Below are 14,564 nucleotides of genomic sequence, written 5' to 3'. Positions count from 1 at the left end.
TATCTCCTCACCACCGCCCTTCCTGACCTTCAACGTGGGATAGCTCCTCTAGGCCCTCCTGCGCATGCGCAAGCGCCTTGGATGCGGAGTTGGTCTTCCCGCCCCCGCCCCTGGCCTCGGGCTTAAGGGCGTGGGGTATCTCCTCCCTGCTGCCGCCCCTGACCTCGGACTCGGGTAACTCCTCTCGTCGCCGCCCCTGACCTCGGGCGCTGGGTATCTCTGCTCGGCGGCCCCCCCCCCCCCCCCGACCTCGGACGCGGGGCAGCTCCTCTCCGCCGTTCCTGTGCCGTTGCAGTCTGGCAGTCTCGGCCGCTGCCCGACCTCGGACGTGGGGTAACTCCTCTTGGCCGCCACCCTTAGGGCATGGGGTCCTCCTGGCTTCTGCCCCTGACCTCGGACGTGGGGTAGCTCCTCTCGGCTGCGCTTGGCGCGCTGGTCGCAGCCCTGCCGTGGCTCTGTGCTGCGTCCACTGAGCACCTGCTGAAGGTACCTGTCCTGGCCCTGAACTGCGCAGCATCTGTTACAGGAAGAGGCCTTGCTTTTCCTAAAGAACCATAACTAGGATAGAAAGAATCAAGAGGAAATGTTGAGGATTAAAAAGGATAGGGAGGGTGGTGTTCCCAGAAAAATTCTTTCTTGTATTGGGTGGAAAGCTGGGTTAGAGCCGCTTCTCTAAACCCTTTCTCTCCTTTGGTCTTGGTGTCTGTCTCATCTCTTGCACCAGATTCTGTAAGGAGAAGTTTCTATAAAGAAAGGAGAGAACTAACATTTTTTTAAAAAGTGTATTTTTAATTGGAAGATAATTGCTTTAAAGTGTTTTTGGTTTCTGCTGTACAGCAGTGTGAATCAGCTGTAAGTTTACATGTAACCCCTCCCTCTAGAGCTTCCCTTCTACCTTCCAAGAAGTAACATTTATTGAGGTCCTACTGTGGCCCAGATCCTGGCACTTGACATGGGTCTGGCACTTGACATGCTTTATCGCATCGGATTTTATAACAGCTATTTGAGGCAGCCAGTATTCCCATTTGAGTGAAGAGAAAACTGAGGCTCAGTGGATGGGAGGACTTGCCCAGTTCTTCTGGCAGCAGAACTGGGGCTGATCATCTCTGGAGCTTGCTCCACCTTGCCATGCAGTAAACATATATGTTTTCTGGCTTTCTATTATTATATTTCTCAGTTACAATAAGAGAGCATTAAGAGCAAAAGCAGACATATTGTCAAGAGTAAATTTTATCTCTGTGGCTTTAAAACACAAACAAAAATAATAATTCCATTAGTAGGGGAAAATTGCACCATACTGCCGAGTATAAATTTTATTGCTATAGTAACTGTAAAATACAAAGATGATAAATGAAAAGTTGGAACATTTATTATTGGGAATACATTTTAGTGGCATAACTAAAATGCACCCAAATTGAATAATGCCAGTACTTGTTAAAAATTGTAGTCAGCCTCTTGACCACGTGTATGATGCAGACTGCAAAACACAGACATTTGATCGTGGCTGGTATTTGCACTTGCTGGCTGTCGGGGGAGGTGGCGCAGGGTGGAGGGGAGGCTGGTGGAGCCAGCGGTTTTCTAGAGAAGTTCCTGTAAAACTGAAGGGGTAAAACATTTGTGGTAGTCAGTGGAAGTTGGGGACTGGAAAAATACTGTGTTCAAGGCTCAGGAGGGGAAAGCTTTTAAAACAGAAATCTTTCAGCCGTGTATAATGCCTCTTGAGGAGTGAATCCCAGACAGTCCTGATCAGGAAATGATGGAGGGGATTGGGCGGGGTCTGAGGACATCTCATGGCATTAATTGGGAGGTGGCCATGGTGGCCTTAGTCCCAGCCCTCGAGGATCTGTTCTTAGCTCAGACACCCGCCGAGGCGGGCAGCGAGGCCGCTCGGAGCCGCTCAGCAGGGGCCAGCACCGCCGTCCTCAGGGACATGGGCTAGCAGGCAGCACTCAGATCAGAGGAGCGACACGCGTGTTAGCACGTTTGTTCTAAGAGGTAATCATTTCATTTGTCAAATGAGGAAACCGAGATGTAAGAGGTAGTTTAACCAGAGTCACACTGAGGACATAATAGAGTCAAAATTTGGAAGCAGATCTGTTCAGCCCCAGACCCCCTGCTGTTTCTTTGCAGTTGTTCACATTGAATTCCATTAAAATGATGTCATGACACGGGGTGGGGGGCTTCCGAAGGCCTGTTGGTAACAGGGAACAAGATAGGAATGGAGTCTGTATTTGCAGCGACTCGTGTCTGAGACGTGGATGGCAAGCATGGCCCTGTTGACTCTCCATTGTTCTCAGTCAGAAACGCACGTGGCCTGTGCATGAGAGTGTCTGCTCACGTGGCTCCTGGTTGGAAAAATGTTATATACCCTTAAAGTAGGGCATGGGAGGCTGGCGATGAATAGATTTATTCTTTTGTCGTTTTTCTGAAAAACGAGCTTTAGGTGGAGCCGTTTCCTTTATTATTCTGCCTTCCGGAAATCTGCAGTCACTTTGGAAATCCGAAGAGAACTGCTCTGAGTCTGTGTCTCAGAAATTCACATCTGACCCTGTTTTTCTCTTTTGAGAACCAAAAGGAAAGGCCATCAGTGGTGGCGGCCCCGTGTCCGGTTCTGGAGCGCCAGCCCCACCGCCGCTGGTCAGGCCGAGCGGGCACCCCGTGATGCCCAGCGGCACGAGCTCGGGGCTTTGTGTTGGAGGTGGGGGGGGCGCGAGGAGCGGGTGACCCCCTCCCCTTGGGCCCGCAGTCACTGCTGGTGCTCACAGAATGGTCGTGCTGGGTTTGAGACGCTTTCCCTCCAGTGGCCGACCTTTGCCCTCAGGTTTGTTTTCTTTGCTTCCTGACCCCTTTTCTTTCTTTTCTCTGTGGCTGCACCAGGCGGCATGTTCGGTCCCTGACCAGGGTCTGAGTCTGTGCCCCCTGCAGTGGCCGTGCAGTGTCTCAAGCACTGGGCCGCCGCAGGAGTCCCCTGCATCCTGCTCCTTGCACGCTGGTTCTCACACCTGCTCTCCGCCTTTCCTGCCAGTGGTGGAGGTGTGCTTTATCGGAAGTTCTGTGGTGGGGAATTTGGCAGTAGCTGTCAGATGTCTTGAAAATGCGCTTATCCTTTAACTTAGTAATTCCGTGTTTAGGAATTGACCCTAAGGAAATCACTGGATAGTATACAAACCACATATAAACACATACACAGATACCACATATAGGTGTTTTAATTGAAACATAGTTGGCATGTGACATTGTGTAGGTTGAAGGTGTACTGCATGACTGGTTTAATACATTTATGTATTACATTATTTCTGCTTGTGAATTACAAATATTAAAGAAAAAAAGCTCAGCACAGGTCTGTGGGAGAAGGGACCAGCAAATACTCTTTGTCTCTTTGGAGCCACTGGAATCACCATCTGACCGTCACGCTTGTGCATTTTACGCCTTTGCTTCTTTTCACAGCAAAGCAGTTGAGAGCCTCGCCGGAGGGGGCGGCTCTGAAGTTCAGCGGGTGAAGGAAGATGCTCAGAAGAAGGTCCGCCAGGTCGAAGATGTCCTAACCAAGAGGATACACCTCTTAGAAGAGGCGAGTCTGTGAGCCCTGAGGAGACTGTTCGTTACAGTGGGTTCATAACAGAGGGAGCAGAATCTTGTTCCTTTTCCTCTTCTCTGTAACCTGTCAGGGTGTCAGCAGAAGCAAGAGCCACCTCCTGCGTGCCTCCTGGCTGCAGCCCTGCTCTGGGCGCTGTGTGTATGGAATCCGTACCTGAGCACCTTGCCCGCCGCCCTTGACCGTCTGTGTCCTGTAGATGAGGGCACGGAGGGACAGAGAGAAACGCGAGTCCAACCTTAATCCCCGGTTGGACGTTCTTGTTGTTGAGTCTCTAAGTGGTGTCCGTCTCTTTGTGACCCCCTAGACTGTAGCCCGCCAGGCTCCTCTGTCCATGGGATTTCCCAGGTAAGAAGACTGGAGCAGGTTGCCATTTTTTCCCACTCCATGGGATCTTCCCGACCCAGGAGTCAAACCCGTCTCTCCTGTGTCTCCTACATTGGCAGATGGATTCTTGACCACTGAGCCACCAGGGAAGCCCATTTAAACTTACAGCTGCTGGTTCTAAAGCCTGTGTTCTGGCTGCCACACTACCCTTCTTCTCCTCTAGTTCAGTCTCTTTGCAGAAGGGGAAGCTGAGGCCCAGCGAGGGGAGGGCCCACCTAACACAGCTCAGCCCAGAGCTGGGCTTCCTGACTCGCGTGGCCGCATGGCCCCAGCCCCCAGAGCCCAGCCTCCGGCCCCTACTCTGCCTATGCTCCCTGACCCCTCTTCTCGGGGAGCCGCTCGTGTGGCCCCTTCTCCCACCAACTCTCAGCCAAGTGCTGCCTGTGACTGGTGGGAGGCAGGAAGCTTCTTGGCCAAAATATATTGTCTCCTAGATGTTAGAAAGTTTTCCTCCATGTTAAGCTAGTACTGAGAAATAATAGCAGTTCCTTCATTCTTGGTCTTTGAAGTCTGTCGTTTCATCTCACTTTCTCTCCCTGTAACCTTGATTCTTCTGAGCAGGTAAGAGGGGAGATGACACCTGGATGGAAACAGCAGATCCGCTTGCTCTGTGCTTTGCGGTCGATAACGGTCTTTTCCGTTCTTCCTGTTCACAGCAGCCCCAGGGGGGTGTGTAGGTCCAAAATACAGATGAGGAGACTGGCTCAGAAGGGTGGGGAACCTAGTCTGGATCATAAGCAGCTGAGCTGAAAGCAGAAGGAGAGTCTTTCGAGCACGAATTCTGAAGTTAAAACGTAATTCTGAGACTTCGGGAAACTTCACCTCTTGGCTCAGTTGTCTTGGGTTTCCCAGTTTTGTGCTCCGTTTTAGGGAAACAGCGTGCCTGGCGTGCGGGGTTGAATTCCTGCTCAGTCACTGCTTTGTCACCATGGAGAAGACACGTGCCCCTTGAGGCTCATCTGCCTCGTTTGTGAAATGAGGCCGAAGGCGCCTGCCCTGCAGTGATTGTAATAAACAGCAGTGAACCAGCGATTTATGGGGGGCTTACCATGTCTGAGATACCACATGTCACACCTAAGAAGGGTTTCTTAGCCTTTTCATACACGGATTTCGTTCATCCCTTCAGTAGATGTACGAGGTAACTCCCTCTTTGAGAACGAAGCCCGGGGCCGCGGGCGCAGAGCGGGTGCCGGGCGGGTGCCGGGCGCTCTGGCTGCGGCGCTTCCGGCTGAGCTGCCCCAGCCTGTCTCTCAGGCTGTAATTCCTGGAGTTGAGTGAGGATCACAGGTGATACAAATGAAGCTCCTTGCTCAAAGCCCGGCATCAGTAGGCACTCAGCAAATAATAGATTCTGCTGTTTTTTGTCTCAGAACATTGGTAAGTTTTCCCCAGCTGCCATCGAGATCGCCAGGCTCTCACCCTCTTGGGAAGGCGGTGGTGGAGGACACGCTGTGGGGGGAGGCAGGGAGGAGAGCCAGCATGTGTGGTCTCCTGGGATGCAGCAGGCATGTGACAGAGTCTCCAGCAACTCTGGAGAGATGGTGCTTATTTGTTTTCTGTTTTTTGTTTATTGTTTATTTGGCTGCACCAGGCCCTAGTTGAGGCGCGTGGGGTCTTCAGTTGTGGATGTGGGCTCTGGTTCCCTGCCCAGGGATTGAACCCCGGCCCCTGCACTGGGAGCTCGCAGTCTTAGTCCCTGGACTGCCAGCGAGGTTCCTGTCCCTGTCTTATAGGTTGGGAAACAGGCTCAGGGAGGTTAAGGGGCTACATGAGGTCACCCAGTGAGTAAGTGGGAGAGCTGGGTTTTGAGCCCGGTTTGATCTGACTTTCCTCTGTGGCGCAGTCAGAGGCTGCTGGCCGAGGGCTTGCAGATTGAGACCCACCGTCAGGCCACTTGCCTCAGCACCAGGACCTTTTCCCTCACACAGACGCTGCCCACGCCATCTAGACAGTTTCTCTCTGGCTTCTCTGAGCTCTCAGGAAGAACATAGAGTTTCTCACCACCTAAATCACCTTGGAGGTTTAGAAAATGTACTTTCGAGTCGTATAGTCATTATCCTAAAAAAAAAAATAGTGAGGGGGCAGTGGGGGTGGGATGAACGTGTATGGGGCTGATGGTGACTCTTAGGAATTATGTATGTTTAGGTATTGAGAAGCACATTTCTCTTCGTACTCATTGAAGCTGTAAATATTGATCCGATTTTTCAAAACCCCAAATACGGTTCTTGTAGAGTCTTTTCCACTGGAAATGCCTATTACTCTTCAGGATATAAGAGGGGGAAAATGGCTGGTGAATGTATTTATTACTGATTCTCCCCATGTGTAGTACAATTCAGGGAGGGGAAATGTGCCGGAGAAAAAGTCATAAATATTTATGTTTTAATCCAATTTCCTTTCAAAATGTTCCCAATTGTATTGAAAAATTGCATCAAATGCATTTAATTTAACTCTAGGATGTGAAAGCCGCCCAAGCAGAAATGGAAAAGGCCTTTGCTGGGACAGAATCAGAGAAGGCTCTGCGACTGAGCTTGGAAAGCAAGCTTTCAGAGATGAAGAAGATGCGCGAGGGGGACCTGGAGATGGCTGCGGTCCTGGAAGGGAAGGACAGGTGGGCTCGCACCCCCGTGAGGCTCCGATGTCCATTTGTCTGGCCGCGTGATCCACTACCGGGCCTCCCAGCTGGTGCTAGTGGCAAAGAACCCACCTGCCAGGGCAGGAGACACGACACATGGGTTCCATCCCTGGGCTGGGAAGGTCCCCTGGGGAAGGAAATGGCAGCCCACTCCAGTGTTCTTGCCTGGGGAATCCCATGGACGGAGGAGCCTGCTGCGCTGCAGTCCATGGGGTCACAAAGAGTCGGACACGACTGCAGTGTCTTAGCATAGCACGGCATGATCCAAAACAAGGGAAGGAGTTACCCCCTTCCTATCCTTGTTCCCTTCTTTTTCTACTTGGTCCCCACAGTGAGAAAACCAGGGATAAAATTAGGATGAAAGGGAAAGGAATAGGGTAGTGATATGAGGACAGAGGTGGGGTTAGTAGACAGAAATCCATGCTGAAAAGTTCTGCTTATACTAAATTTAGCATCCAGGTTTTGGCCATAAGCTTCCTGGTAGCCAAAGGAAAAAGGGAAAAACAATCTTGGAGGGCATAGACATATTGCTCACGAGATGAAACAACCTAGTGACTCAGGAGACGCAGGTGCAGCTGTCTCTGGGGGAGGGGCCGCCCTGATTTCCGCTGGCCCTGCTGCGGCGCTCCCTGTGGCCTCTCCTGGGGCTGGAGCCAGTGTGTTCCCTCCCCGGAGGTGGGCCTGCCCAGGAAGCTACGCTGAGGTCAGAGGTGAGTTCCAAAGCACAGAGCTGGATGAACAGGGCTCTGTGGTCCTGCCCTGGTGAGGTGGGTCCAGATCTGTCACGTGACCGGCCGCCACTGAGCAGAGCCCTCCCTGGGAGGACCTCGCTTGTGTCCTGGGTTCCCACCACCCTTCTCAAAGGTAGGTGATCTAGCCACTTGATTTCCTTCAATCTGACCTTACGTCTAGTCTGTGTCTCTAAGGTAGTGGGCCTGGAGGAGCCCTGCAGGTCAAATACGGCCCACAGACACTTACACTTGGCCTACACAGTATTTTGATAACTTTCAATTTGTTGCTAACATTAGGAAGAAAAAGTCTAATTTCATGTGAAAGTCTAGATTTCCAGTTTCTCTTAAAAACCTGCAAGGCGTGGCAGCAAAACTTCACACCTCTGAGCGCGACTTTACTCAAACCCAGCTAAAACCTAGTCTGGGATCTGAACCCACCCTCTTTCAATTAGAATCACTCACCTGGTGTCTGGACTTACTGAGGCTCAGGTTCTTTGTGTCTCAGCTCAGAAGGGGTTCAGCGAGAGGCAAAGTGATAGGCAAGAAGTAGATTTATTAATATAAGACACTTGTGAGAGATGCAAGTGGTCAGGCAAGAGGGCTCTGTCCCGAGGAATAAGTGGGCTACAGTTTTGTAATCAAAAGAGAGTTGGAGGCGGGGGAGGGGAAAGATCGCTTTCCTCCTCATTCCTCCAGTAAAGGTCAGGCTGACATCACTAGGCCCTCCTTTGTTTTGGGGAGGAGAGTGTCTGACCCTGTGAGGTCAAACCAGGACTGTCATCACTGACTTTTCAATCAGCAGAAGGATGGCGCTGTTTTTCCTCTCTGGGTGGCCTGGGGCGTATTTTGCGCTTCTATTTTGGCAAGCAGGCCTGTGCTGCGGTAGCTCCCTTGAGCTGCTGTCAGCTGCAGTGGCCTCCGAAGCTTCCCTAGGCTTCTCTGTCTGTGTTCCCTAGTGGCTCAGTCAGTAAAGAATTCGCCTGCAACGTGGGACACCTGGGTTTGATCCTTGGGTTGGGAAGGTCCCTTAGAGGAGGACATGGCGACCCACTCTACTATTCTTGCCTGGAGAATCCCATGGACAGGGGAGCCTGCGGGCTGCAGTCCATGGGGTCGCGTGGAGTCGGACGCGACTGAGTGACTAAGCACAGCACAGCACATAACCCCCTACTGGGACTTCTACAACTGCCTGTATAATCATCCTGTTCTGTCCCGAGCAGCAGGGCTGGGCCAGGACCTTGCTGGACTGAGGCTGCCCCCTTAACGGGGCGGGGGCTCCGGGTTGGCCGCAGTCTGCTCCTTTTCCGTCCCGGTCTGGAACTTACTTTAAGGTAACTAGAAGGTGACGTCGAATCCGACTCTTGGTGACCCCGTGGACTGTAGCCCACCAGCCTCTTCTGTCCAGGGGCTTCTCCAGGCAAGAATACTGGAGTGGGTTGCCATTTCCTTCTCCAGGGATCTTCCCAGTTCAGTTCAGTTCAGTTGCTCAGTCGTGTCTGACTCTTTGCGACCCCATGAATTGCAGCACGCCAGGCTTCCCTGTCCATCACCAGCTCCCGGAGTTCGCCCAAACCCACGTCCATCGAGTTGGTGATGCCATCCAGCCATCTCATCCTCTGTCGTCCCCTTTTCCTCCTTGAGTGCAGCACTTTCACAGCATCATCTTCCAGGATTTGAAATAGCTCAACTGGAATTCCATCACCTCCACTAGCTTTGTTTGTAGTGATGCTTTCTAAGGCCCACTTGACTTCACATTCCAGGATGTCTGGCTCTAGGTCAGTGATCACACCATCGTGATGATCTGGGTCTGAAGATCTTTTTTGTGTAGTTCTTCTGTGTATTCTTGCCACCTCTTCTTAATATCTCCTGCTTCTGTTAGGTCTATAGCATTTCTGTCCTTTATCGAGCCCATCTTTGCATGAAATGTTCCCTTGGTATTTCTAATTTTCTTGAAGAGATGTCTAGTCTTTCCCATTCTGTTGTTGTCCTCTATTTCTTTGCATTGATCGCTGAAGAAGGCTTTCTTATCTCTCCTTGCTATTCTTTGGAACTCTGCATTCAGATGCTTATATCTTTCCTTTTCTCCTTTACTTTTCGCTTCTCTTCTTTTCACAGCTATTTGTAAGGCCTCCCCAGACAGCCATTTTGCTTTTTTGCATTTCTTGTCCATGGGAATGGTCTTGATCCCTGTCTCCTGTACAATGTCACGAACCTCCATCCATAGTTCATCAGGCACTCTATCAGATCTAGGCCCTTAAATCTATTTCTCACTTCCACTGTATAATCATAAGGGATTTGATTTAGGTCATATCTGAATGGTCTAGTGGTTTTCCCTACTTTCTTCAATTTCAGTCTGAATTTGGCAATAAGGAGTTCATGATCTGAGCCATACTCAGCTCCCAGTCTTGTTTTTGCTGATTGTATAGAGCTTCTCCATCTTTGGCTGCAAAGAATATAATCAATCTGATTTCAGTGTTGACCATCTGGTGATGTCCATGTGTAGAGTCTTCTCTTGTGTTGTTGGAAGAGGGTGTTTGCTATGACCAGTGCATTCTCTTGGCAAAACTCTATTAGTCTTTGCCCTGCTTCATTCCGTATTCCAAGGCCAAATTTGCCCGTTACTCCAGGTGTTTCTTGACTTCCTACTTTTACATTCCAGTCCCCTATAACGAAAAGGACATCTTTTTTGGGTGTTAGCTCTAAAACGTCTTGTAGGTCTTCATAGAACTGTTCAACTTCAGCTTCTTCAGCGTTATTGGTTGGGGTATAGACTTGGATTACTGTGATATTGAATGGTTTGCCTTGGAAACGAACAGAGATCGTTCTGTCATTTTTGAGATTGCATCCAAGTACTGCATTTCGGACTCTTTTGTGGACCATGATGGCTACTCCATTTCTTCTAAGGGATTCCTGCCCACAGGAGTCTTCCCAACCCAGGGATTAAACCCTGGTCCCCCACATTGCAGGCAGACGCTTTACTGTCTGAGCCTCCGGGGAAGTCACCTTAAGGCAGCTAAAGCAGGTCAGTTTTATTGAAGTATAAGTTACATGCGGCACAATAAGTCCGTTTTAAGTGCAGTTTGATGACTTTTTGCCTCTCCAGTTGACTGTGTGATAATTTCAGGTTGGAACCCCTAGAGAGCAGTCTTACTCCTCTTTCCAAGTTTTGGGGGGCATTGCCCCCAAGCTGCCAGTTCCCGCTGTGCTCAATTATTTTAGTCCTTTTGGGGTGCCATAACAAAACATCACAGATTGGGCAGCTTACGAACAATAGAAACTCACTTCTTAGAGTTCTGGAGGCTGGGAGTCCGAGAGCCAGGTGCCACCATGGTTGGACCAGGGTCCTCGTCGGGGTCTCAGGCTTCTCGTTGTGTCCCCTGGCTCCCCGGCCTACGGGGTCTTTCTGCAGCTCCATTCATGTTGCCGCTCAGGAAGGTTCCAACCTCATGACTTCAGCTCTTCCCAAAGGCCCCACTTCCTAATCCCATCACCTTTGGGGTTAGGATTTCGGTACAGGACTCGTATAGGTGGACATGAATTTTCAGATGCTCCAATCCGCATTGCTAGGTGCTTCAGCTGCGTTTACTCATGCCTCCCCTTTACCTCCGGCGCTCAGGAAGCTCTGAGACTTCCAAGCCGTTGTTCTTTTATCCTACCGAGGTGCTTTCTAGGCTTAGCTAGAAAGACTCTTCTGAGGGTCCGCCAACAAAATGATAATTGCTGAATGTTTTTTTTTTTTTTAAAGTAATCATAGCCACTGTTGTTTGTCGAGGTCTGCTGTGTGCCTGGGGTCATGGAGCATTTAAATAGCTTATTTCATTCCACAGAAGCGAGTTGTCCCCACTTTATAGCCGAGGGAATGCAGACTCAAAGGTTAAATAGCTTGGCTGAGGTCAGGGAGCAGTTCCTACAGGGTAAGGGGTAATTCGGTGACCCAAAGAGGGATGTGCTCAGCTCTACCTGAGGGGGCCTGGCTGACCATGGGCGGTGAATGGGTGGGCGTCCATCAGGTGGGGGTGGGACCAGAGCTGTGAGGGGGTTCCAGGTAGACGGAGTGTGGTGGGGCCTTGAGCCGCAGGACAGAGGTCCCTGGAGAGGCCCCGGGGCGGAGAGGGTGGCCGTCAGCAGGGCCGCCGGCTGCCTTGGCCCTTAAGCCAGGGCCTCGAGTGCCTTGTTGAGGAGCTGGCCCTTTGCCTTGGCAGCCAGTCTGTTCACACGTTGCCCTGAGAAGCCTTGGAAGACGCCCTCCTTGTGTTCATGATCACTGCAGCAGCTGAGCTCTGTTGCTCCTGTTTCTTTAGCCTCACTGCCAGATTTCCTTGGGAGAGATTTCCCGCTCCACCCCCCGCCCCGACCTGGCCCAAATTCATAATCCATGGCCGTCGCTAGTGGGGGCTGATGAAAGTCTTTGAGGAGGAGGGTGACTCGATCTGGCCATAGTCTGGCTGCTCAGGGGGTGGATTGGCCATGACTGGGCTGGAGGAGAGGGCACCGCTGATGCCCTGTGAATTCTGGCCCTTAGTCTCCCACCTGCAAAACGCAACTCTTCAGTCCTGGGACATATCTCCTTTGAAGGTGTCTGGCCCCATTTCCTACCTCCTCCTGCTCCACTGAGCTGAGGGAACAGCTTAGAATTAATATTTAACTTGTGTTCTCTTTCAGACTGATTGAGGAGTTGAAGCTGTCTTTGAAGAGCAAAGATGCTTTAATTCAGTGCCTTAAAGAGGAGAAATCTCAGATGGCATCTCCTGATGAAACTGTGTCGTCTGGAGAACTCCAAGGACTTTCTGCTGCTCTGAGGGGAGACGGGGAGGGCGAGGCTGAGGTGAGGCACGGTGGGGTGGGGGCTTTAATTACCCGACCGGACCCCCCGTGGGATGAGTGCATATTCAATCCCCACAGTCACATACTCTGGCCTTCAAAATACCAGGTCCCTGTCGTGAGCTGAGGAATTAGCAGAAATCCTCCTTTGCCAGCGGCCCTGGCGGTTTTTTTCTTTCTAGTCTCGGGTGTTTGTAGAGTTGGTTAAAAATACAGTCCATACCCGAACGCCTCTGTTTTACCATATGTTAATATGCTGTTGCCTGGGAACTTTGTTTTCATCTATCAGGTTTTTTGTAGGGTGGTGTCATGGTATGTACCTGTTTTGTCGCTGGCGTCAGAGGCGGGCTTGAGGCCAGGTCTGGTCTGAAGCTTCAGAGGCGGTGGGGAAAGGAAGTAACTTGCCTCAGGGCCTGGCTGTACTCAGAGTGGGGGTGGTCAGCGTTCCACCTTGGTTAATCTTGGCACCTTGTGAGGCGCAGCTCATGGTCCCCTCGCTGAGTGTAGAGACACACTCAGAGAGTTGTTCTGTTCTCCCCGGCTCCAAGAGGTGGGTCGCTGGTACAGACCCTGCAGCCCCCGGACCCCCTGCCCTATGCCTGGGGCTCCCACGGCCGCAGGTGGGCAGGCCCGACGGTGCAGGCAGCCCCGGCGGAAATCTTCTGGTTCTGGTTGGACCCAGGGCGGCTGCGGGTCCGTTCATGCCCGGGGACGCTTTGGAGTGCATGGAGCGTCTCAGTCTTTCTGTGGAGCAGGCTCGTCTTTGTCCCGACCCAGCCGTGAGCCCTGTAGCCTCCCTGGCTGCCTTTGGCCGTGATGGGCCTGCGTCCGCCCCTCCCTCTGGCCCCTCTTGCTCCCTGCGAGCTGTGCGGTAGTGGCTTTTGCCCCTCCCTGCACTCCTTGGTTCGTGCTCCGGTCGTCAGCCGGTGGGGGTTACTTGTCTTTGCGTTCTTCCCTTGGGTGGACTTCAGGTGAGACGTAAGGAGTGGATGCTTGGGTTCATGAGAGCTTCAGCAGCGGGAGACAGAAAGTAAATGGAGCACTCATTCTCACTGTTCTGGGGGAGCTCCTGGTTCGTGGGTTCCTTCTGGGCACCAATGAACGCCTTTTCTTAGGCTGCACAGATGGAGCGGGAAAAGGAGAGAAGTCGCTTTGAAGAGAGAATCCAGGTATGTTGATGCCGTTTTTGAAAGTGTCTTGAGGATGTCCTTCGGCTTTTTCCCGGGTGCAGCAGGTAATGCTGTGTGACAGCGGGTTAGTCACTGAGCGCCACCGCCTGCCAGTTATGCCTTAGGCGTGTGAGAGAGGGTTTGGTAACCTTGGCGATGACTTGGTGGAGTGGACCTTCCCATTTTGCAGATGGAACCCATGAGGCTCAGAGAGGCGAGGTCCCATCCCCAGGTGCAGCGAGGATTCAGACCCACCAGTCTGGCTGCAGAGCCCCTGCTCCGGGGTCCCCCAGTCGCAGCTGCCCGCATCCGAGTCCTGCCTGCAGCAGAGAAAGCGCTTTCATGTCCATCATCTCATTTGATCCTCATAACAGCCCGGGAGGGAGGCAGTGGTGATTAGAAATGAACTCAGACTCTAAATGCATATATTCAGTCTCCATCAAACTAAATTCTCTGCTAGCTTTTGAGGCATTAAGGAGTGAAATTAATGATCTGTTATTTCCCCCAAATAACCCGGTACGGTTTCCGAGGCTCTGCTGTGACTGAATTCAGGCTCCAGAAGACACTGGAGTCCTTCCCATGGGACTAGCTGTCACCATCCTAACTGATTTGATCCCCTTTCTCCACCCATCCCCGTCGCCGTGAGCGGCAACGCGGTAACTGGGAGCTGATGCCGCGACGCTCAGCGCTGCTTGGAAACATTAATCACAGGTTGACAGGAGGAAGACGGAGCAGCTGCGTTTGAGTTGCTCTTAGAGATGTATTTACAGTGCGTTTTGGTTAGAACACGTCAACTTAGTGAGTCTGTTTCTAATCTAATTTAGGCACTTCGGGAGGACCTGAGGGAGAAGGAAAGAGAAATCGCTACGGAAAAGAAAAATAGTTTAAAGAGGGATAAAGCCATTCAGGGTCTAACCATGGCATTAAAGGCGAAGGAAAAAGAGGTATGTCGGATACACCCGAAGTGAGATTTTTCTTTGTTAGCTTCTGTGACTGGCCTGTCTTACCCTAAATTTTTAGCTTTAGGTAAAAAGTTTATAAGAGAGCTGAGATGAGTGTGGAAAGTAGGGGAAGGGTTGTATTGTCCGTTAGAAGTTCTTCTGTAGAGGCTAATCCAGGGGTGTCCAGTATGAATATAATGTGAGTTACAGATGCAATTTAAAATTTTCTAGTAGCCACATTAAAAGTAGTAAAAAGAAACAAGTGAAGTTCGAACGTTATCCTTTGAC

At 51.2% G+C, this 14,564-nt stretch overlaps 1 protein-coding gene across 12 annotated transcripts in view; it reads left to right on the top strand.

The window, feature by feature from the left end:
* Window positions 1–14,564, top strand: part of CDK5RAP2 (CDK5 regulatory subunit associated protein 2) — a 182,026-nt gene that overhangs the window by 40,601 nt on the left and 126,861 nt on the right. For 9 of the 12 annotated variants that reach the window (XM_044940528.2, XM_044940531.2, XM_044940527.2 and 6 more), the window contains 5 exons: window positions 3,448–3,571; window positions 6,436–6,590; window positions 12,008–12,170; window positions 13,282–13,335; window positions 14,160–14,279. In XM_044940528.2, the coding sequence (XP_044796463.2) occupies window positions 3,448–3,571; window positions 6,436–6,590; window positions 12,008–12,170; window positions 13,282–13,335; window positions 14,160–14,279 (616 nt within the window). The other 3 variants (XM_044940532.2, XM_044940533.2, XM_044940535.2) reach the window with 3 other exon arrangements.

This window comes from Bubalus bubalis, chromosome 3, assembly GCF_019923935.1.
Source record: "Bubalus bubalis isolate 160015118507 breed Murrah chromosome 3, NDDB_SH_1, whole genome shotgun sequence".
NCBI lineage: Eukaryota > Metazoa > Chordata > Mammalia > Artiodactyla > Bovidae > Bubalus > Bubalus bubalis.
This window is presented reverse-complemented; position numbering and strand designations above follow the sequence as displayed.